Source organism: Pocillopora damicornis, chromosome 1 (genome assembly GCF_964200805.1).
Source record: "Pocillopora damicornis chromosome 1, jaPocDami1.2, whole genome shotgun sequence".
Taxonomy (NCBI): Eukaryota; Metazoa; Cnidaria; class Anthozoa; order Scleractinia; family Pocilloporidae; genus Pocillopora; species Pocillopora damicornis.
Window position 1 is genome coordinate 14,097,992 of NC_142670.1, and position 21,754 is coordinate 14,119,745.

At 36.8% G+C, this 21,754-nt stretch overlaps 2 protein-coding genes across 2 annotated transcripts in view; both read left to right on the top strand.

The window, feature by feature from the left end:
* The window catches only part of LOC149052180 (uncharacterized), a 65,829-nt gene extending 48,679 nt beyond the window's left edge, over positions 1-17,150 (top strand). The window contains exons 12-22 of the mRNA XM_089180363.1: positions 12,966-13,083; positions 13,172-13,275; positions 13,733-13,835; positions 13,944-14,094; positions 14,210-14,291; positions 14,448-14,514; positions 15,219-15,307; positions 15,470-15,590; positions 15,857-15,898; positions 16,012-16,116; positions 16,373-17,150. Coding sequence (XP_089036489.1) covers positions 12,966-13,083; positions 13,172-13,275; positions 13,733-13,835; positions 13,944-14,094; positions 14,210-14,291; positions 14,448-14,514; positions 15,219-15,307; positions 15,470-15,590; positions 15,857-15,898; positions 16,012-16,116; positions 16,373-16,435 — 1,045 coding nt within the window. The 3' untranslated portion in view covers positions 16,436-17,150. The remainder of the gene's footprint in view (positions 1-12,965; positions 13,084-13,171; positions 13,276-13,732; positions 13,836-13,943; positions 14,095-14,209; positions 14,292-14,447; positions 14,515-15,218; positions 15,308-15,469; positions 15,591-15,856; positions 15,899-16,011; positions 16,117-16,372) is intronic.
* LOC149052182 (uncharacterized) lies at positions 7,818-12,581 on the top strand. Its single transcript, XM_089200333.1, has 8 exons — positions 7,818-8,312; positions 9,707-9,784; positions 10,703-10,755; positions 10,852-10,911; positions 11,196-11,388; positions 11,896-12,003; positions 12,152-12,239; positions 12,482-12,581. Exons 1-8 carry the CDS (start codon positions 8,213-8,215, stop codon positions 12,579-12,581), a joined length of 780 nt encoding a protein of 259 aa, XP_089056459.1. The 5' UTR covers positions 7,818-8,212.
* Positions 17,151-21,754: the final 4,604 nt, after the last annotated feature.

A 21,754-nucleotide genomic window follows, 5' to 3' on the forward strand; every position in this document is an offset into this window, starting at 1 on the left:
TAGCCTTAACATTTTTCACAGAGATTTTGAGAGTATTCTTTTATTAATTTGCCATGGCCTAAAAAAGAAAACTCTTCGACTTCCTCTTTCCTACCGCGAAAATCCGATTTTCGCGGGAAAAAGCTTTTCAGCTGGCAATTGTTTGCGAAGACAAGCTTTATTTTAATGGTCGATTTCTTATTATCATCTGTAACTTTGCATACCGCTTGAAGTGATGTGATTATTATTCTACAGTGTATTTTAGAAACCATCATCCATCGTGGCTTTTTCATTAAATAATTTTTTGTAGCTCTCTCAGTTTCAGAGGAGTTTGAGTCCGGCTGCAATTACTGGAAAACAGACTAGGTGGAATTATCCCTACTAGTTATATCATATAGTTTCGTACCTTTGTTTTACAGTGGTCTCTCATGGAGCGGTTATGAGCACTACAGGTAGATTTCACCAGCAATCTCGCGCAACGCTTCTTCTTCCGATTTTTGTCAAACAAACCCACTTTCAGATAATAGCCTCAGTAATAACCAGTAATCTGCCAACTGATGAATCGCCAATATCCCATTTCTATGTTTAAATTGTCCTTCGTGCACACTTTTACGCCCCTACAATCCTACGTCCTCTGCAATCGTTAGTGTGGATGGGAGACCTTGCAGATCGAACACATCGCCAGAACAAAGAGCGTCCATGGTGACCAATAGCAATGGTTGCTGTCAAAGCTTGACCAATCACAGAAAAGTAAGCAAAACTTTTCAAAGACCACCAAAAATAGTTCTAAAGACATGTAGGGGAAAGTTGGAATTAAATTGTTTAACAGTTCAACCCTTTAAAGACAAAGCTGATTATATTACAGTAACCCAATTAAAATATTCGGCATCGTCTATGGTCAGAATACTGATCGACACTTTCTTCCATACACCAATCCACTACATGTCACGTGGAGTGACTTACGGGTAATAAGCGTGAACGAAGAGTATCGTCCAGCGCCCCTCATACTTTAGACACGATTAAGGTAGGAAGCAAAATGCACTCTGTGATTGGTTAAGGTTTAACAGCAAGTTTTTCAATTGATCACCATAGAAGCTCTTTCTTTTGGCAATGTGTTCGATCTCTAAGGTGTCTTTACCACATTCATGAGTATGGAGACAGTAGGGACGTAAAATTGTGGTCGAAGATAATTGAAATGGTGATGGGGATACATGAGTTGACGGATTGCTGATTTTTATCGAGGCGATCGACGGAAAACGGAAGGGGCGTTGCAGATTTAATACGCGAGATAGCTGGTGAAATCTACACGTGGTTGTTCATAAGTACTGCTCCAGAGACTAGTGAAACACAAAGGTACGAAGTTATGCAATAATATTAAAGATAAATCTGACCCTTACAGACAATTGTCAGCTGAAAAGCTTTTTAACTTTTTCCCGCGAAAACATGATTTTCGCACGGTTAGGAAAGAGCCAACTTGAAGAGTCAATTTGGTTATTGCGATGAACTGAAAGAATACTCTCAAAATCTCTGTGACTGTTTCTAGTATGTGTAGTCTCAAACTCATCAATTAAAGAAGTTTAGAAAACATGATAACCCATGCGACATTATGTGCTCTGATCCAAATAATTCGTATCTAAACAATCGTAGCGATGAATTGAGTCGACGGTCACGCACTATTGTCAGATATTTTTATTAATTTTTAATTTTATTGAATGAAAGAGTACAGCTATTTTTTTAAAGAAATGAAGGAAAGCCGTTCTTGTTGTTGCCTGCAATCAGTTGCGGGTAAAAAACAACTATATTTTGCCGTTAAATAAATATCGCCATCACAAAACAAACATCTCACCGAATCGGCGTGACATTGCAAACTCTAAAATACGTTTTCACAAAAAAAATCGCGAATGGTTTTTCCATTCCGTTAGATTATTATCCCTATTGCCCCTGAAGAATCCATTTCGGAAACGCACTAGTTTTGGAAAGAGTCTGGCAGCGTGGAGAAATTTGGCCGCGACTCAAATATTTCTCTCTCCTTCGCCAACATAAATGCAATGCATTTTTTTTCTAGGATTACGTATCTTCAAAACAAAACGGGGAAAGGATATTAATTAAACATTGCCTTTTTCTTCCTTTCAAAGGATTAAGCCTGGCAATTTCCAATTCTGCATTTCCAAGACTACTAGTGCAAGGGGATGCAAGTTATCTAAGCATGAAAAAAATTTTACCATATTCCACCTTTGGCACTCTTCACCGCTGCCGTTTTCATCTGTCGCTTGCTCGTAAACTTACGTCCAGCTTCAAAAAAAGCTGTAATTGGGAAGAATTTGACGTACCTCGACTTACTTGGCTGTTTGTTTGTATTTTTTCTCGGTTAAACTTCAATTTAATCGAACCTGTCGAAAATTAACGTATTTGTGTACATTATCATCGAGAAGAAACGCTAATTACGTCTCTCACAACACCGTAAGCCCGCGCTGTACTTCGTGGAAGAGTGAAAAACAAAGAAAACTTTGTTGGTAAACGCATTTTTTGAACAGAAATGAAGTTCACTGAGAACTTGAACCCGAGAAAACTTCAAATATGTGACATTTATTGCCTAAAAAGCCATGTGCGAAGAAATACTGAATTCTGATCGTAATGGCGGCCGTTCAAAAAAAGGTTGAGCTTGAACTTTCTTTGGAGAAGAGTACGTTTCCTCGCGATAAATAAGGACATTTGCTGTCAGATGCGATTATTAACCGTGCGATAAACGACTATTAAGTCTAAAAGCCAGTCAAACACGACTATTAATGAGTTTGTACGCGATTAATATTCGTACTTACCACGATTATTATTCGTGATAGAAGACGCTTTCAGACTATTAATCGCTAGAAATGCCATTTGCGATTTATAGTCTTACTTTAAGGACTTTTGAGCTAAATAATCGTAAAATTTGCACTCCGGAAATAAAAAACACTCCGGAAATTAATAAACCCCTGTTGCGAAACATTTATATCGATTTCGGGACGTCCTGCGAAAGTCAGCCAAACTAATCCGTGAAAAAAATTGTCAGGTGGTGGTTATTTGGCACTCTTAATTAAAACAAAACAAACCAGACTCTAAAGATGTCCGCATTAAACTCTTAGTTTATAACTGAAGAAGGATCTCTTATAAATTGGATTCCTGAAGCAATTTAAACTATATGAGCAAAGTAATCATAAAGCAAATGGCACAAGCGAGACATTTACGCGGTGGTCATGTTGTTTGCGTCATGGTGGTCCACAAAACAGCTTTGGCAGCCATATTAAGGATGCAGGAATAGCTTAATTGCTGTCGTTTTATGTCATTATGACAAGATATCAAAAGGGATAGACGTCTCCTCTTTTTATGCTTCAGATGGTTGTTGTACATTCGACGTGCTTAGACAAACGATCGAACTTAATCAACAGGGTCCACTTAAATTGGAACTAGATTAGACTGATTTCAAGTTTGATATTCGACCGGGGGGTTGGAAAAAAATGGTTGAATTGGTGTAATTTTTTTCCTTCATCGTCGTACGTTAAAACATCATAACTCTTCTTTAATTTTTGAAAATTGATTTTCAGAATAAGCTGAGGGGTTAATATGAAGTGCAGTCACAGAAACATAATTGAAATAACCCTTAAAAATATAACAATTTTTTATGTATTAAAATTCAGCAATGAACTCCTTTTTTTCTTTTTTGATTTATGCTCAAATGAAAAAATTGGGCTTTTAATAAAGTCCTCTATTCAGCCATGTTCAATGGATTACCCTGAAATTCTACGAGCCTTACGGGTTAAAGTGTGTAAAAGTGTTATTTGAGCGGTCAGATTTGAAACCCGATTTCTTCGCTTAAAGAAACAGCCGTCGTCCGTTTTGAATTGCTGCAAACTAAAACGAAACACTATTTTTATTCTGGATAGCGTATTTTACATCCTTTTCATTGTTTTATAATTTGGTTGCACTCCGAATAACCCGTTTAAAGAATTTTCCGAAGTACATTCGCGAAGGTCTACCGTATCCTTAAAAATATTTTCCACATCTAACAATTTTTGTTCAGCTGGTTGGTAAATTGCGGAGATGCGGCATTTATCAAAATTTCTCTGTCTGCTCCCTACTAAGGTAATAAATTCGTGGGTAGATATCAAAGGGCGTGTAGCAAATAAAATGCATTAGCAACATCTAACTCGAAATCTAATAAACTTTTTCATTGTTTCAAATGTTATTCTTGAGATAACAATCAATTTATTTGCTTAATCTCTTCCACAGTCATCCTTCGTTTGTTCATGGATTTGCCAGGAACAGGTTAGGCAGTGTAATTTCAATTTTAACATTTATGCACCTTAACATGAACGGTAAAAAAAGACAATATCTGACTGATTATGCCAATAATGAGCCATAGACTTGCTGTTAGAATTACATCGGATTGTGATTTAAAACGTAAGTTGGAGAGCAAAACAAAAATTCTATGAATAACGGTGCTATTATCCTGATCTCCCCAATTTCCACTTTCAAAACGTTACGTAGCCTAACTGTAATTTTTGCTTCAGTGAGGTAGAGGATTTTGATGCCCATCATTTGTTATTGAAATTAATTGTATAAAAAACACTTTTTCGTGTCCATCATCAGCATTATTCCATACTGTAAATATATGAAAATCATATATGTGCACTGCGGCTGATGAACAGTTATGAACACTACTTAAGTAGTAATGAAAATGTGGCCTGAAAAAATAAATTGAGTTCCCAGTCGGCTTGTTAGCTCAGTTGGTAGAGCGCTGCACCGGTATCTCAGAGGTCATGCATTCAATTCCCGTATATAACCGTTCATAGAGGATCGGGGATCGCTTCTATATTCGTATCAGCATTATTGTTATCATCAGTATACGTTTTTTTATTTATTTATTTATTCCTTTATTTTTTTCTCATAGAGTGCCAAGCAACCTGTTTCAAAAATTCCTCTTACTTTTTTTCGAAAAGCGGAAGAGATTGGGATAACAACAATCGTGCTTGCTCCGACCAGAAAGGTTATTTAGTCTCCATAGAAACTGAGGAAGAATGGCAGTTTATCAATCGTGAGATTCAAAAGCGTGGTACTTCGAATGCTAGTGCGTGGCACATTGGTTTAGAGAAGAAAGGCGGGGTTTGGACTTGGCTGAGTGGAGAACAGCTGAATATTTCGAAATGGCGAGATTCTGAGCCAAGGAAAAAAGGCAAAAGGGCGGAGATAACTAAGAATGGAGGGCTCTTTGATAGTATCTCTTCGCCTAGAAGAAATGCCTATATTTGCGAGACGCCCGGAGGTAAGATCACATTCTAACCATAATGTTAAGAATTTGTTCATGCTTAGCGTGCGTATAACTAGTTATGGGTGCACGCGGGAAGTTTGGAGAGCACGAAAAATGCGTAAGAGTAGCTCGAGGCGCAGCCGATAGCAACTGTAGCTTTTTGAGTGCTCTCCAGACTTCTCAAGTGCATCCATAATTCGATATACGCACAGCTAAAAGCATGAGCAAACTCTTTTATAGCAGAGCGACAACAAGGATCTGCGCGAAGAAGCCTTTTATTGTAATAGAGTGCAAAATTCTCACAACGCACAAAAAGTAAAGAAACGCCCCTATTGGCTGGTTAAAAACACGACACATTTTATACTTTGGTTTGAGCGAGAACTTTTGATCCAGTTAACCGATAACCGTGAATGAAAAGCTCAAAGTTTACGGAGAAATGGACAAAATCAAAGCCAAATGAACTCATGAATGAATTCCCAGTGGATCAGGACCTAAAAGATTAATGCCGATTGAAAAATTGGGCAGTTCTTCGCTGGTTTCTTTCGTATTCCTAAGAGAGGGAAACTGCACTGCAGCTTAACAGGACAGAAATTCTGAAGCCAGGGGAAAAAAAAAAAAGCTCACGTCATCTTATTTACGCACGGGCGTGCGCAAATAAAGATTTTGTTCATAGCAACTCAGTAGGACTTGTATAGGGCATGCACGCGGGCTATGTTATGATATATTATGTGCTGAAAAATTACAGTCTTGCAGTTGTGTCATGAAAATTGCTCTTGCTTCTTAAAAGTAAAATTATTGTTCACAGAATATGCTCAGCTCACCTAACTTGTACGTGTGAGCAGTGAATGAATTTTAAAGCGCGTATTAGTAGTTGAACATACTAATTTCCGGGAGACATGTTTCAAAAGGAAATTGAATTACTCTAGTATTGTCCTTTTTTGCATCAACTACAGCTGGAAAACAGCGACCGAAATCGTACGTTTCCCAACTTTTGTCCAGCGCGCTGCGGTTAGGATAATCTAGCCGACAGAATTTTCCTTTGCCACAAGTTACAAGACGTGTTCACTGAGATCAGTGAGTGTATGTATGCTATTTGAACATAACGAATCCAAGTATTTTATTTTTCTGTGTGTGTGCGTGTTTGTGTTTCTTGTAGTTACTGATAAATGTTATTTACTGACAGGGAGGTCCGTATTGGGTAAGATTGTGCCCGAGGTCTTGACCACCGGTACTTTAGGCAGAGTGCAGTTTTTCCCAATATGGACCGACCTCAGCTGGTGAATAACAGTTTTTTCGTATACTTTACGAGATGTTTTCCAAAAGAACCCTAATGAGTCAGGGCTGTAATTACGGCAAGGTCCTCCATGAACTGAAAAATTTTTGAGCGAGTAGGTGGAACAGACTGAGGTATTGCAATTTAAAGAATGGCTTCACCGAAATATTTTTATTTGTGTGATGAAAAAAGGTGATTTAAAGCAGAGTTTCAAACATTTTTTGTACAAATATCTGTCACTCTGACACCTGTCTATTAGAAAGTGCGCAAGAAAAAAACACAAGCACACTTTAAAAATATCAACAACAACAGCCACAACAACCACACCGGTGCCGGTTTGGTAGACAAATTTAAGTGAAAAGTAATTGTAAATAAATTCAAGTCTGGGTTTTGAAGTTGTGGGATTTTGCTCGTTTGTTTGGTGCAATCACGTGTGTAGGGATGTAGCTTGCGCCTCCCGCAAGCGATACCGTGCCTGTGGGCAGAAAGAGGAAATTCCGGACCGCGTTATAGATCAATAGGATTTCAGGATTTGTAACTGCGCCCTCTGAGAAAAACAAATAATAAATACAGTTCTTTCGAGAAAGGTTGTCGGAAAAAGCGTGTCGGAAGTGCAAGCGATAACCCCGAAAGGTACTGCGGGTAGCTTTTAGGTCATGGTTAGACTTGACCTCAGAGTTCAGGGAAAGCTAAGAAAATGTCACTTTAGGTTTCACATGTTTGATGAAATTATTTTATTTACAAGACTGATTTTAAATTCTAAACTGCACGAAAAACGAAAAACAGATCGAGCTAACCCTAATTAATTTATCCTTATTTTTTTATATGCATATTGATAACCGTTACCCACATATTAATTTCCAGATTGCCTCGTGCACTTTAAATTGCTGCTTTTTGCACCTTTCCCGTAATAACTGTATACCGTGAACTGCGTATCTCCAGTTGCACATTTATAAGAACTTATATTCACATTTAATTTTACGTTTTTAAGTCTGTTCAGGTTGAAGGGGGGAGGGGGAATTTAAGTGTCAGCTCAACGAGGAACTGATTAATATTTAAAAACTCAACTACCAAAATTACATGAATTCACAGATAATCTTAGCCAATGTGAAATTAACTAAGTCAGAAAAGCAGGTCAGAGATGGTGGACGCCGTAGTGAAGAACGAATGTATTGTATCAATTGACACTGATCAAACATAATATCAAAAAATAGGAATCAAATAGAGAATAAGTTACGTTTCCATCTCATTTATGTTTCTCCTTTATTGAGATTGTGATTATAATCATTTTATGTTATCATTATTACTATAATTATGAGTTTATTTGTCATCATTATGATAATTAGTATTTTTGTTGTCATCTTTACCATTTTGTAGAATGCCCAAATATAACTTTTAATAACTCTTGGTACATAATTTCTGTGGATGGATGGTCCTGGCAGTGGAGCAGATACAACTGCCAAAGGCAAGGAGGGGACCTAGTTTCCTTTGAAACCGAAGAGGAATGGAATTTCATTAATGACGAGATTCAAAGGCGAAATTCTACGAACTATAAAAATAAATGGAGTATTGGTTTAAGAAAAATAGCCGGGAATTGGACCTGGGTGAATGGAGGACCTCTGACTATTCGTAAATGGGGAATAGGGGAGCCAAGTAGTGAACACGTCGCGGCTTTCATGTACAAGCTGAACAATAATGGCGAGCGGGGCGTGTTTGGTAGTGTTAATGATACACATTGGGGAAACCAACACGCTTATATTTGTGAGATTTCCAAGGGTGAGTTGATTTTTTGTCGTTGTTGTTGTTGTTTTTAATGTTATTTCGAGTACCCTAAAAAGGTACCAGAAGCGCTTAAGCGTAATAAAAACATTCTTTGCTAAAGTTTATGATACTTACAATAGAATTTACATAAACCCTCTGACAATCAGGATCAAGTTTACAATAAAATTTGCATAAATGAAACAAACCCAGTGAAGTTTTTATTAAATACTTGTCTAACTTTGAACCATGTAAGCAGAGGGAAGTGACAGATGGTTCTGTTACTATCACTATTACGAGTAAAAACAGTTGTGAAACTTTCAGTCATCAGTTATTTTCATGCTGTTCATTTATCCTGTCGATTGAATAAAATGACGGTGAATACAAATAGCAAAGAATTATCAGTCCAGTTGCTTTGTTAGATAATAACGCGTAATGATGTGAAGTGCGTTATCTTTTGGGAAGAGCTAGTGACTCATGTCGGTTAAGATATATGCCAATTATCACTTTATAAAATCAATACCAAAGACTTGCAGACTTAGTTGTTCTTCCAATAGGGAAATCAATTTTTTGTTTATTGTATTCTATTTAAACATCCGATCGTTTGAACTTTAAAGTTGTAGGAGCTAATTTCAATACAATGCAAAATGTGCAGTGAACATAATAAAATGACCATGCTCCATCTAATTCAAATATGGCGGACATTTCGATCGACTTAGCAACGACTGCTCTATAGCGAGGGCCACCTCAGTTCTCATATGTCACCAGAGGGCGTAGATATATTTTCTTGAGTTGGAATTTAATTGATGTAAGGGTAGTTCAATTATTGGGAATGGTTGTGCGTTGTCTTCATAGTGCGTGACGGAAGTAAGTTGTGTAACGTGTGCGTTGTGAGAAAAGGAGCGGCTAAAACGCCTTTGAAATTAAGAGTGATACAACAAGTTAAATGTAAACCTTTCACATCCCGATATAGAAGTCTGCACTTATTCAATAAATCCAAAATTTCTGGTTAATGTCATTTTTTGCGCACGGCCTCCAGATTCCATAACATCCTTTACGAAAAAACAATTCCCAAACGCTGTGATTGGTGTAAGATATCAAATTGCTACGATGTAATTGGTGCGAGATACATATCCTAATGCGGCAATCTGGTTGGTGTGACATACATACCAAAAAAGCGGCAATCTCATTGCTACAAAATACATACCCTTCTGCGGTGATCGTGCGAGCAACATACCATTCCGCACGCAAACATTATTTTATTATGATAAAAAATTCATTTAAAATGATTATTTCCGGTGCAGGCACAAAGCAGTGCTTAACTTGAATAATAGTGCTCCTCAAAACAGAACAATTTGATTACCTTTTGGAAAAATTAATTCTTCTGTATTGTATTTGTCATATTTTTTCAGCAAATCCGGCTCCTGGAAAAAACCCTTCGCAGGACTCTGACCAAGTCCACGCTGGACCACCTTGCACGCAACAGTTTGGTAAGAGGAGTTGGTCACTTTAATGCATTTGTGATAGTAAAAAACCGTTGTTACACGAAAAATAGAAGGCTAGAGTCAATTTTTTACTCACTTTTCACTGCGGTTGTCATAGCTCCCACGCGATTCAAGTTTCGCTTAGCGTTATGCGTTTCTTTTTGCTTGTGCGAAAACATGAAGCGCCCTTTTAAAACTGTAAACTTTAATTCACGCGAAGAAATTTTTATTAGTTATTACATCGGAAGATCAGATAGATGCTGGCTTTCATGAGGATATCTCGGAAGACATACATTTCAAGGCCTGGACAAGGAGCCTCCCGATCATTTTCTCTCGTACGTAATGCCTTAATTAACAAATCCGTCAAATTATTCAAATAAAAGCGCTGAATTAAACCTTTTTCCAGCATGACGGTTAAGGTTAAACCAAAAATCCCAAAAGGAGCCATAAATTCATCAGAGACAATTCAAGATAAAATAAGAAATGAATACGTCATATTCAGTGGTTTAACAATAAATACGCGCGGATATTTTGCGATTTGCGTGTCATTCTCCAAACTCCGTATGGGCAAGTTGAAATGACAAAAACTGGGCAAAATGTGAACTAGTATTAAATGTTAAACCAATAATTCAGGGATATATTATTGTACTACTATTCAATTTACCAGTATTTTCGAAAACATCTTACAGGCCTATCTGATCATCGATTAAACAAGCCGGTGTGCGAAAGACCGCGAAATTAATGCAAAGGAAACAATAAGAGTGTTCTGCAGAACCAATAAAAAATCGAGTGCATTTAAGAGTTTTCATCGTTCATGGCGGCCATTTTGTTACTCCACCTTCCGTCCGCATTTTTGCCCTTACATTGTAATACTGAGGCAATTTTTTTGTATGATGCGGTCTTGATTAGTATTTTTCTTTAAAGATTCATCCCTTGCAACCTCCCTATCGCCGTTGCCATCGCCCGTTCAGCAGCTGGTATGTTTTCCAAATAGTCATTTACCGTTTTTACGCATGTCGCTTTTCGGGATCTTCCCCATTTACAAATGTGAGAGACATTATTTTTTGTTGCAGGCAAAGAAGTATGTTTCAAAATTTTGCGGATTAAATATTACCAGAAAGTCTTCCATACAAGTATGTAATTATCATAACATGAAGGCTTTTTAATTTTGATATATGTTTTTAAACGATAAAAAGTAAATATCTGACCTTTAAGGATAAACCACCATTAATTAAACCATATAAGGTGAAAATGGCGAGGCTTAAAAATAATCCAGGCTCCTAAAAGAGTTCTTTAGCCAATGAATACCCTGGACACCATTTGGAGCCTCCTGCTGGACTTTTTCCGCATTCTTAATATGAATTGTATATATAAGACTGGCTACTTAATGACCTGGAAATATTTTATGCAAATGTAGGAAGCTGTAACTGTGTTTGAAGATTTTGCCATAAAAATCAAGAACATCACAAAAGACGGTAGGGAAGACGTTAAAACACTACAAAAATCCATCTTTAAAGTGGCACAGGCCGTGGAGAAATTTGCTCTTAATTATGGAAAGCGACACCTGAGTGGAATGAGATCTTCAGAAAGGATCGTTCTCTCAAAAATGGGTGAGAATCGGAATCCTTCAAATTGTGAAACCGTTCTTCTCACTCTGTTTATTGAAACTTTTCTTAAATAATAGATTGGTGAGTAACACTTTGCTAACTGAAATTGTCAAATCCTACCAATACTTTCCACTTACTTCATACTATACACTGAGCTCAAAATTGGCCTGTCGTTTGCGATGCATATAAATGCAAGATTTTTAACCCTACTCGTAAAAGTTCCCCAATGAACTCTATAGTTCTCTAACGAAACGGTTCGAGGAACGAATCGAGCTTTCACAATTTAGTCCCTCCAGTACTACTCGGTTATTTATCAGTTTTACATTGAAAAAACCTTGTAAAATGGTTGAAATCGTCGAATAGTTGTTGAAGGGCAAATAAGATACAAACAATACCCGTTCATTCAATAAGATTATGGAATATTTGTGTATACCGCAAAACGCATGTTCGCGTAGATATGCTATGGTAAATTTCACCATAAGTACTTTCCTTTCTCATTTTTTCCGACAGTTTTGGTCATTCAAAAAGCCTATCACCAGAATGCAAGTGGCTTCCACTTTGAAAAAGAACAATGGCAAGCGAGAATCGATATTGCTTCTTCAAATTTTGAGGAAAATGGTTTGTATTAACTATTGTGGTAACTTTACAACTTTCATTATTACCTTGATTTCTCCAATCGAAATTTCTGTATTGAAAAAAAAAAATTTATGGCTTTTCTTGTTATTACTTGATGACTTTTTTTGTTGATTCTTCGGGGGGCTTTAAGGATCCTTGGTAGTTGCCTTTTTGTACAAGGATCTGCATAACCTACTTCTGACAGATCAAGCCATCAGGAGTGAAACGGACAACCAAAGGTGACGTTATTTTCATATTATTCCATGTCGTTTACCCCCAAAAACACATAACACGGAAACACATAAGATCTAAGTTCAACTAACCTGAACCTAGAAACTTTCCAAAAGCCCTAACTAAGGTTCGAGTACTCCCTGCTTGTCTCTGACGATTCCACCTTCATAGGAAACTCGCTTTAATCTACCAAAAGTATGTAATGTTGCTTTCTTGGTTCTGATCATTTTCAAATACAATTTCTTCATAGGTATATCAACTCCAGGATTATGGCCGTAACTGTGGACCCCAAGCCAAAGAAATTGCGAGAAAATGTCATCCTAAAGTTCAAAAACCTAAAGGTAACATGAAAATTAGCTGCTATGCGTTGTTTTGATCTATTCTGACAGGATAGAATCCATTTTCAGGTCTTGACAGTAGAGAAGCGCTGTATGTTTTGGAGTGGCCTCAGCGAAAGGTAAAAATACCACCATATATTATTGTATAGTATCTATTCATTCCTAAATCAAACTAAGTTGGGAGGAGAATGAATGAACTTTCTCAGATGTTTTTGTGCAGATAAACACTTTCCTGGAAGCCAACATGTTGTCGTTTTTAGAGAGAGGAAGTCTGATTGAAATGTTCTCGCAACTAGGACTACAATGGAAGAAAAATTATAAAACATCACGTCTTCCACAAACATTGAATAATTATGTGCCCTTTTGTTAACTTTACTTTTTTTCCATGTCTGACAGCTTTTCAGAGGAAGGATGCCATGTAGTTACATCAAAAAGCAACTCAGAAGAAACAGTTTGCAGCTGCAATCATTTGACGCATTTTGCCGTTTTAATAGACTACGACAGTAGCACAAAGGTAATAAAGTTATTTTTTTCCTTATTCAATTATTTTATGGACTCAATGAACTAACTCAATTTTGTCCTTTACTTTTTTTTTTACACAGCTCACTGAGGAGGACGAAACAATTCTGGAAATTATCACCCACGTGGGACTGAGCCTTTCCATCGTCGGGATACTTTTCACATTCATACTTTATTCTTGCTTCACGTAAGTAATGTACCGGAATAATAATGAGGTAGATTCTTAACTCCCCTCAACAAGGTTGATGATAAAAGAGATCCCAATGCAAATCACCATGCAAACAAGATCATGCATGTCGGATAATTCACAAATTCAAGCTACAATTCATGCCCCATCAAGAACGCTCGGACAACTCGTGGTTTCTCCAGTCTATGAATTGTTTAGGTTTAGACATTTTTCCGTAATATTTTCCTTTTTGTCCTTTCTGAATACAAGTATATTTAATAATAATATTACTGAATATTTACTGGCTTTTTCTTTTCTTTTGCTGTCAAGACTTAGATAATATTTTTGCCATATTGTTCTGTCTTTTAATTCAATTTTGCTGTGTTTTGCTGTTCTTGCTGTCTTCAATGTGTTGTTATTGTTGTTGTTGCTTCTGTCTCATTGACTCTTTTTTTTTTTTTTACTATTATTTCATCAGAGATGTTCGTCAACCTCTCTCTCAAATTCGACTGAGTGTTTCTATGTCCCTTGGAGTTGGACAGATCATCTTCCTAGCCGGGATAAACGCCACAGAAAACAAAGTCAGTGGCTTCTCTTTCTATTCATAGAATGAATTTACTATTTGCACCGTAGATATCTTGTCGAAAGGAGCACGTTAAGAGTTATACGAAAACTCTTTCTTTTCACAGGCTGCCTGTGTTGCAATATCAGCTCTGATGCAATATTTATTCATGGCCGCTTTCTGTTGGATGCTGGTCGAGGGAATTTATCTCTACTTCTTCGTTTTGAAAGTTTACAACATTAACACCAAGATGTACATGTATCACGTCATCTCATGGGGTAAGTTCATAATTTTACAACATCCTCTGGTAACTGTAACCATGCTTTCAGATCGCCAAATCTGGTGTTGTTATCCAGCGAAGTGTTTCGATTCCCTTCCTTTCTTTATGGATAGGTCTTCCAATGATCATGGTGGCCATTTCACTTGGCATCGCTGCTGGAAAAGAAGGGTTACAAAGCTATACGAGTGATAAATAGTAAGGAAAATACTCAGCGGTTTCTTTTTGCTTTTCTCCTTTTAATTCGTTTCATTGCATTTTTCTTTTATATGTTTGTAAACAGTTTAGAATCGGCATTATTTCATTAGCTGAGAATTTGTGTTTCTTTATTGTCTTTTACTTCTTTGAGTTTAGTTGCTGGCTTTCCTCGACTAACAACCTGATCTGGATATTTGTCGCCTTTGTGGCTTTCATTGAAATTGTGAGTTTATGATTAGTGTTGTTGATTGTGACTGATATACCTGCTTTAATTACCGCCAAAGATTTTTTCTCTTCTCTTAAAAATAGGAATTAAGTATTTGCCATGCTTCCCCGCACAATATTTACCACTTTCTTTTTCCTATTTACCCACAATAAACTTTGTACGTAGTGCTGTTTTCGGGCATGCTGGTCAATTTTAACCTAGTGATGGCCTTCAATAACGAGGAAAACCTGTTGAGACAATGCCTTCACGGGCATAAGATAGCCTCACATATTCTCCAACTTTTACTACATAGTATGGAAAGGAAAAACTTATCCCACTTCCTTGTTAATGTTTGTCACTGTTTCACATTGATATATCAAGATATGATTCTAGCGCAAAAATAACTCATAAAGCAATATTGCAAAAGGGGAAATGAGTAGAAAGAGACGGAGATATTGAATTTATATAATTTAACGCGAGGCTTCACCCAGCGTAATTCATTCAGTGTGGACACTTTTGTTCGCGATTTCTTTAGCTCCTTGGTAGAAGATCAAAGCTCATAATCTAGGTCCCCCGGTTGGAAGTTCTATTCCCTGTAGAAGACGCTATACCCGACTCTTGTTACCGAACTGGTAACGTCTTTTGCGAGAAGGATCCTCTCTTACTTTGGTGATTCAACTACCATATCTAAGAACCTAATTTATCTCTATCGTACTTTTTAGCTTAACATCTTGATACTCGTACGAGTCATAAAGGAGATGGCCAATTTGGTGCAGCCAACAGCGGAAAACAACCATTTTCAGCAAATACGGTAAGATTCCCAACATAAAACTAAAACAAACTAGTAGAAGAGATTGCTTTTGAGGCATATTCGCCTAACTTTCCCATTCCTTAATGAGTAAGGCATCACAATATCTAACGATTAAAATTAACTGTCAAAGGAAACTAAAGGAATTTTTTTTTCAACTTATAGAATTGGCATCAAAGCATGCGTGGTGATAATTCCCCTGCTGGGTGTCACGTGGCTATTTGGTCTACTTTCGCCTGTACATAAAGCTTTCGCCTACATCTTCACCATACTTAACTCTACTCAGGTCAGTGTTCGATGGTAACTCTCTAAAGTCATCCAATCTCTATTATTATTTTACTTTCTAACCAAGTGACACACCATTACAATGGTTAGTTATATTTATTAGAATTCTGAGAAAAAAAAGCTGTCAACTATGCAGGAGAAGACAGATGCTTCTCCATTTATGAGATATGCAATTTTCTCTCCTTCTTGGAAATCCTGATAAATATTTGAATAATTTATTTGTATATTGTGAAAGGTAATGGTCTTGAAATCATGTTTATGCTGCAGGGTTTCCTGATTTTCGCTTTACACGGTTTGCGAAACACTCAGGTAAGAAAAAACATTAGACCGATTCTACACCAACTGCATCTCATCAAGTGTTGGTGTTTCAATAAATATCCGAGTGCTAAGAACCATATTCCGTGTTGCTCGTCTATCTGCAGATCAGAGAGCGATTTGAAAGAAAGATGAACATCGTTTTTCCATCTTCCATAAAGAACAACTCCATAAGGAAGAGGTCACACGTCAATCCAAGTGAGGTTGGGAATGTATGGGCAGTTGAATTGCAGTCTTCAGCTGAATTTAAATGGAAGTCGCACTTAACTTAAATAACTGGATCCCGCCAGCCGTAAATAACAGTCAATTACTTAGAATAATTACTTAGTTAGCAGCTCTTAGTCGGTTGCGATCGGTCTGAGTCATGATCTGCAGGCAAAAAAAACTTATTCTCTTCATTATTGTTTAAGCACTCAACTAGTTGTGATCGTAACCTATCTTCTTCATGAATATAGGTTTATTTTCTAGGCGATCGTATATTTGAAGGCAATATTCATCGAAATAAACCAATCTATAGATTTAAATTTCTAATGGCTTAGTATCTTTATGACTGTCGAATAAGACCACAGAAATCGAGAATGCCTATTCATGCCCACATTCATACTAAGGAACTTCTGGAGAATTTTACCAGGTTACGTAGTTATGATGTAACACCACCAATATAGTTGTGTTATAAGCTTGCGGAATTTTGTGGAATAATTTGTACATAAGTACTCAGCGCAGCAATAGAACTTGTTGTTGTCGGGAGGGACTGACTTTTCTGAAAACTGTACCGAGAGAGAGCTACTGTGGAAGATCGTTAATTTCGAGGAACTTTGGAGACAACCATGAGATTGTGTCAGTGGTGAGCTAAAAAATAATTTGTGGTGGGCTTCAATCAGTTTATTTAAGGATAATTATTACTTATTTCAGTTTATATTACCAGTATAGTTGTGTTGTAAGCATCCGGAATTTTCGAGAATACTTTTTACATTAGAACACGGTCGTGCAACAGCAGTATTTGTTGACGGGAGGGACGGACTTTTCAGAAAGCTATACCGAGAGAGAGCAACCGTGGAAGATTGTTAATCTCGAGTTACTTTGAAGACAACTTCGAGATTGTGTCAGTGGTGAGCAAAGAAGTAGTTTGTGGTGGGCTTCAATCAGTTTTTTTAAGGATAATTATTCTACTTCTTTAAGAATCGCTCCTTGGCAAGAAGATTACAACTTGTTTAATAAATTAATCAGGTCTGTTGATAAATGATGCTCTTTTTGTCTGTTAAATTGTACCGTAACAAATAATACTAATAGTCTAGCTATCGCTGACATTCAAAGTTGTTGCTTAATGAATAAATAGATCAATACGTAAATTTTTGAATAAGTAAACAACTTATTTAGAAAGAACAGAAAAAAACCCCTTATGACTGGATCTTTTTTTGGATCAGTTACACTTACCCATTTTTTTCGCATTCCTAAAATAAGGAGTATCGTTTTAAATCGAAAATACATCGATTAATTTGGAATTAAATTGGGGCAACGTTAGCGGAAATGGCATAAACCAAGAGATTATAAACTATTCGGCACACATAATTAAAACAACGATTAAAGAACTTTTACTCAGAGTATGCAATTTAAAGGGAAAAGCTTAGCGATAAAAATGCAGAATATTTCGATGGGCCTGGTTTTCAAATATCACTACAGTGAAAGTTAGCATTGCAGAGGAATTTCAACAAGCGAGAGAAGGAGTCGATTATGAAGATGTGCCTAACAGTTTATAATAGTCTAGTTTACGTCATACCCATTTATAAATAAACATGGATGACGAAGCGTGCGATTAAGACGGAAGAAGTTAAAATAAGAATTATTCTGAAATATACAAGCAGTTTTCTCTCTACACTGCTCAAATGCGATAGGTCAAAACGCTTCAAGCTTCGATTGACCTAATATATCCCAGCTAAGACAAGCGAATATTCCAGAATAAATAATCAATTATTCCATGAGCGTGGAAAGATACTGGGAGAGTAGAATGTCTCGCCCACAGAGCACATCACTACGACCCAAGAACGTCTCGCACTAAGAGCTTTTGACTCGCCGCTCGTTCTAAATTGTTGGAATTCAAACATTTGGACACAAAAGTGATAGCCTGCATGACGCTTTTCTAGGGGAGAGTTTTGTTTAGGCTGAACAGTAAACTTTGGTCGTTAGCCACCGTTGTTTTAAAGGCATACGAAGTAATTAGCATGTCATAGGCGAGATGAATAAATAACAATAACTTCCATTTATGCATAACGAACAGATGGCATACTAGCTTAAGCTGCTCGTTGATAAAACAGAATTTTGTTTAGGACAACTTTCATTTAACAGAGCTCATAAATACATTACCGTTCTTACCATCAAATATTTTTTAGTTGCTTCTTCTACAACACTTAAACTACAAAAAGTATTTTAATACCGTGAAGTTTTCCAATTTTATTAGAAAAACAATGCTCTACATCAGGTGCAAGCTCCTTTTTGTCCATTGGTCCGTCTATGACAGAAAAAAAATGGAGACTAACGCCATGAACATGTGTTCAGAGATCATGATTTGCATTAAAATCTAACTCGCACGAAAGGCTTTTTACGAGGATGCCGCAAATCCTCAACTCTGAAGCGGTGTGAATCAAATATAAGTGATTCTGGCAAAATGTTCAAAAACCCGGTAATATGTTGTATGCTGGGTGAGTACGACCCTAGTTATTCCTGTTTGTTCTGCAGTAGCTATGAAACCAATCGAAATTGACTCTCCATTTGTAAAATATTTATTCCGATGCTTAAACTTACGGAACTCTAATAATGAAACATGCCAGACTCTTAACATGTCCTCTCTAGTTGCTGTCTAATTATTAAAGCTAATTATCATCATTATCGTTATTATTAGTTTCTCAATATTTTCTCTTTCCATACAATGCAAAATAAATGAAAAATAATCACCCGTAATGACACATTCGTATAAGTTGCACGCTAGGTTAGTACCACTTTAATTATATCTTGACTTTCCATTTGTGACACATTTACATCCGTTTTGGAACGTCCTGTGTTCACCAATTTACCAAAACAAACAGAGAAGAAATGTCAGGTGGCGGATATTTGGCCCTGTTAATTAAACCAAAACAAAACAGATTTAAAGAAGTCCGCATTAAACTTTCAGTTCTTAATCAGAAGTGAATCTCTTATAAACTGGATTACTGAAGCCTTTTAGATTCCATATAGTGCAACGTAGGTTTCCTTAGAGCGTTCGGATGAGGCGTTATTCAGATATCGCAGTACCCAAATTTTTAGAGCTTTCAAATTGTTGTTCTGTTATTAACACTCAGAGTAGATGACTGCTGACTGCTTGCCAAAGTGGACGTCATGGTTAATTAAAACATATTTTTCTTCTAAATTATTCTTCTTTATGCCCGAAAGCAAACTTCACACTCGACACATTCCTCTTCTTTTAAAAAAAATATTCGGGCTCTGGAGGTTCCGCAGGTTCCGTTTCCTGCTGAGCCATAGTTTTGTAACTCCCAAGGATATATGGAAAAATCCCCACAAAATTTTGGAGACCAACCACTCAAGATTCAAATTTTGCAGAAGTTTTATTTGAGCGGTCAGATTTGATACCCGATTCATTCACTTAAAATGCGAGCTCAAACGAAAAATTGTTTTCTCTGGATAACACATGATAAGTTTACATCCTTTTCATTCATTTATACTTCGGTTGCGCTCCGAATAGTCCGTTAAAAAAAATTTTCCTGAGGGTCTATCGTATCCTTAAAAATGTTTCCACATGTGACAAGTTTTGTTCAGCTAGTTGGTGAATTGCGGAGATGCTGCATTTTCTTAATAATTTCTCCGTCAGCTCCCTAGGAAGGTAATAAAATTCATGAATGGATGTTAAAGGGCATGTAGCAAGTAAAATGCATTAGTACTCGTCCTACTCGAAATCTAAAAAACTTTTTCATTGTTTCAAATGTTACTCTTGAGATAACAATCAATTTATTTGTCCATTTTCTCTTCTACAGTCATCCTTCGTTTGTTGATGAAATTGCCAGGGACAGGTGAGGCAGCTTCATTCCGATTTAATATTCAAGTTCCTTTAAATAGACGGGAAAAAAAGATAATACCTGACCAATTATCATATTAATGAGTTATAGACTTTCCTTTTAAAATTACATTGGATTGCGATTCAAAACTTGAGTTGGAAAGCAAAACAAAAAGTCAAAGAATAACGTTGCGATTACCCTGATCTCTGCTTCAGGGATGTAGAGGGTTTTGATGCCCATCGTCTGTTATTAAAATCAACAATATAAAAAATACTTTCTCGTCTTTATCATTATCGCTTTCACTGTTGTTATCATCAGTATACATTTTTTCGTTTATTTATTTATTCATTTATTTTCTTCTTATAGAGTGCCAACCAACCTGTTTCAAAAACTCCTCTTACATATTTTCGAAAAGCAAAATTTTCAGGTTTCCTTACAATGAAGTCTGCTCCATCTTGGGAGGTTATTTAGTCTCCATCGAGACTGAGGAAGAATGGCAATTTATCAATCATGAGATTCAGAAGCGTGGTACTTGGAATACTTCGACTACTAATGCGTGGCTCATTGGTTTGGAGAAGAAAGACGGGGTTTGGACATGGAAGAGTGGAGAACAGCTGAATATTTCGAAATGGCGAGATTCTGAGCCAAATGTGAACGACGAAAGGGCGGAAATATCCATGAACAGAGGCCTCTTTAATGGTATCTCTTGGAACGATAAAGGAGATGCCTACATTTGCGAGATGCCCGGAGGTAAGATCATATTCCAACCATAAAGTATATAATGTGCTGAAACATTAGCAGTCTTGCACGTGTGTCATGAAAATTGCTTTTGCTTCTTAAAAGTAAAAAACATTGTTCACAGAATATACTCAGCTCACCTAACTTGTACGTGTGAGCGATGAATGAACTTTTAGACGCGCATAAGTAGTTGAACACACTGCCCATGAAATTTTTCGTCTATCCTTGTTGTTTTGAACATAACACATCGAAGTACTTTTATTTTTGTGTGTCCGAGTTTTCGTTTCTTATACAAGTCAGTGATAAATATGTTATTCACCGGCTGGAAGGTCTTGAGCACCGGTAGTTCAGATAAATTGCACAGTTTTTCCTAATACGGACCGACCTAGGTTGGTGAATAACAATTTCTTTTTTCCTTGAAATTAACGAAATTTTTCCTTAAGAGCCCTAATGAGTTAAGGCTGTAAGTGCGGCAAGACCTTCCTTGAACAAATTTTGAGCTAGTAAATGGTGGTTGAAACAGATTGAGGTAATGTAAATTAAAAAGAGGCCTCACCGAATATTTTTATTTGGGTAATGAAAACGGTAATTTAAGAGGCCTTCAAACAAACTTTGAAACAATTTTTAACAATTATCTGTCACAATTTGACCCCTATCAATTAGAGAGCGTGTAAGAAAAAACCGCTTGTCCCCAAATGAACAACAACAAAGGCGTTGGTTTGGCAAATAAACTGAACTGGAAAGTAATTTTAAGTAAATTGAAATCTATGTTTTGAAGTTGTGGGAGTTTTCTCGTGGAACTGGTCTTTCATCAAAAGGGGAATTTTAAAGCAGCTTCTTCTCGTTGAATTCCTTTGTTTACTGTTGCGAAATTTATAGTACTAATGTCCAATTTGAACGGACCTGCAAAGACTTACCGAAAGCGTATTTGAAGTTAGAAGACCTCGCTCACTGTTCTCCAAGGAAAAAATTATTTGAGAGAATTCAGATACATAATGAATGAAATTACCATTAATGAATTCAATTGCAAAGAAATACCTCACGTTTTAACTTTCTGAGTTACTTCTAG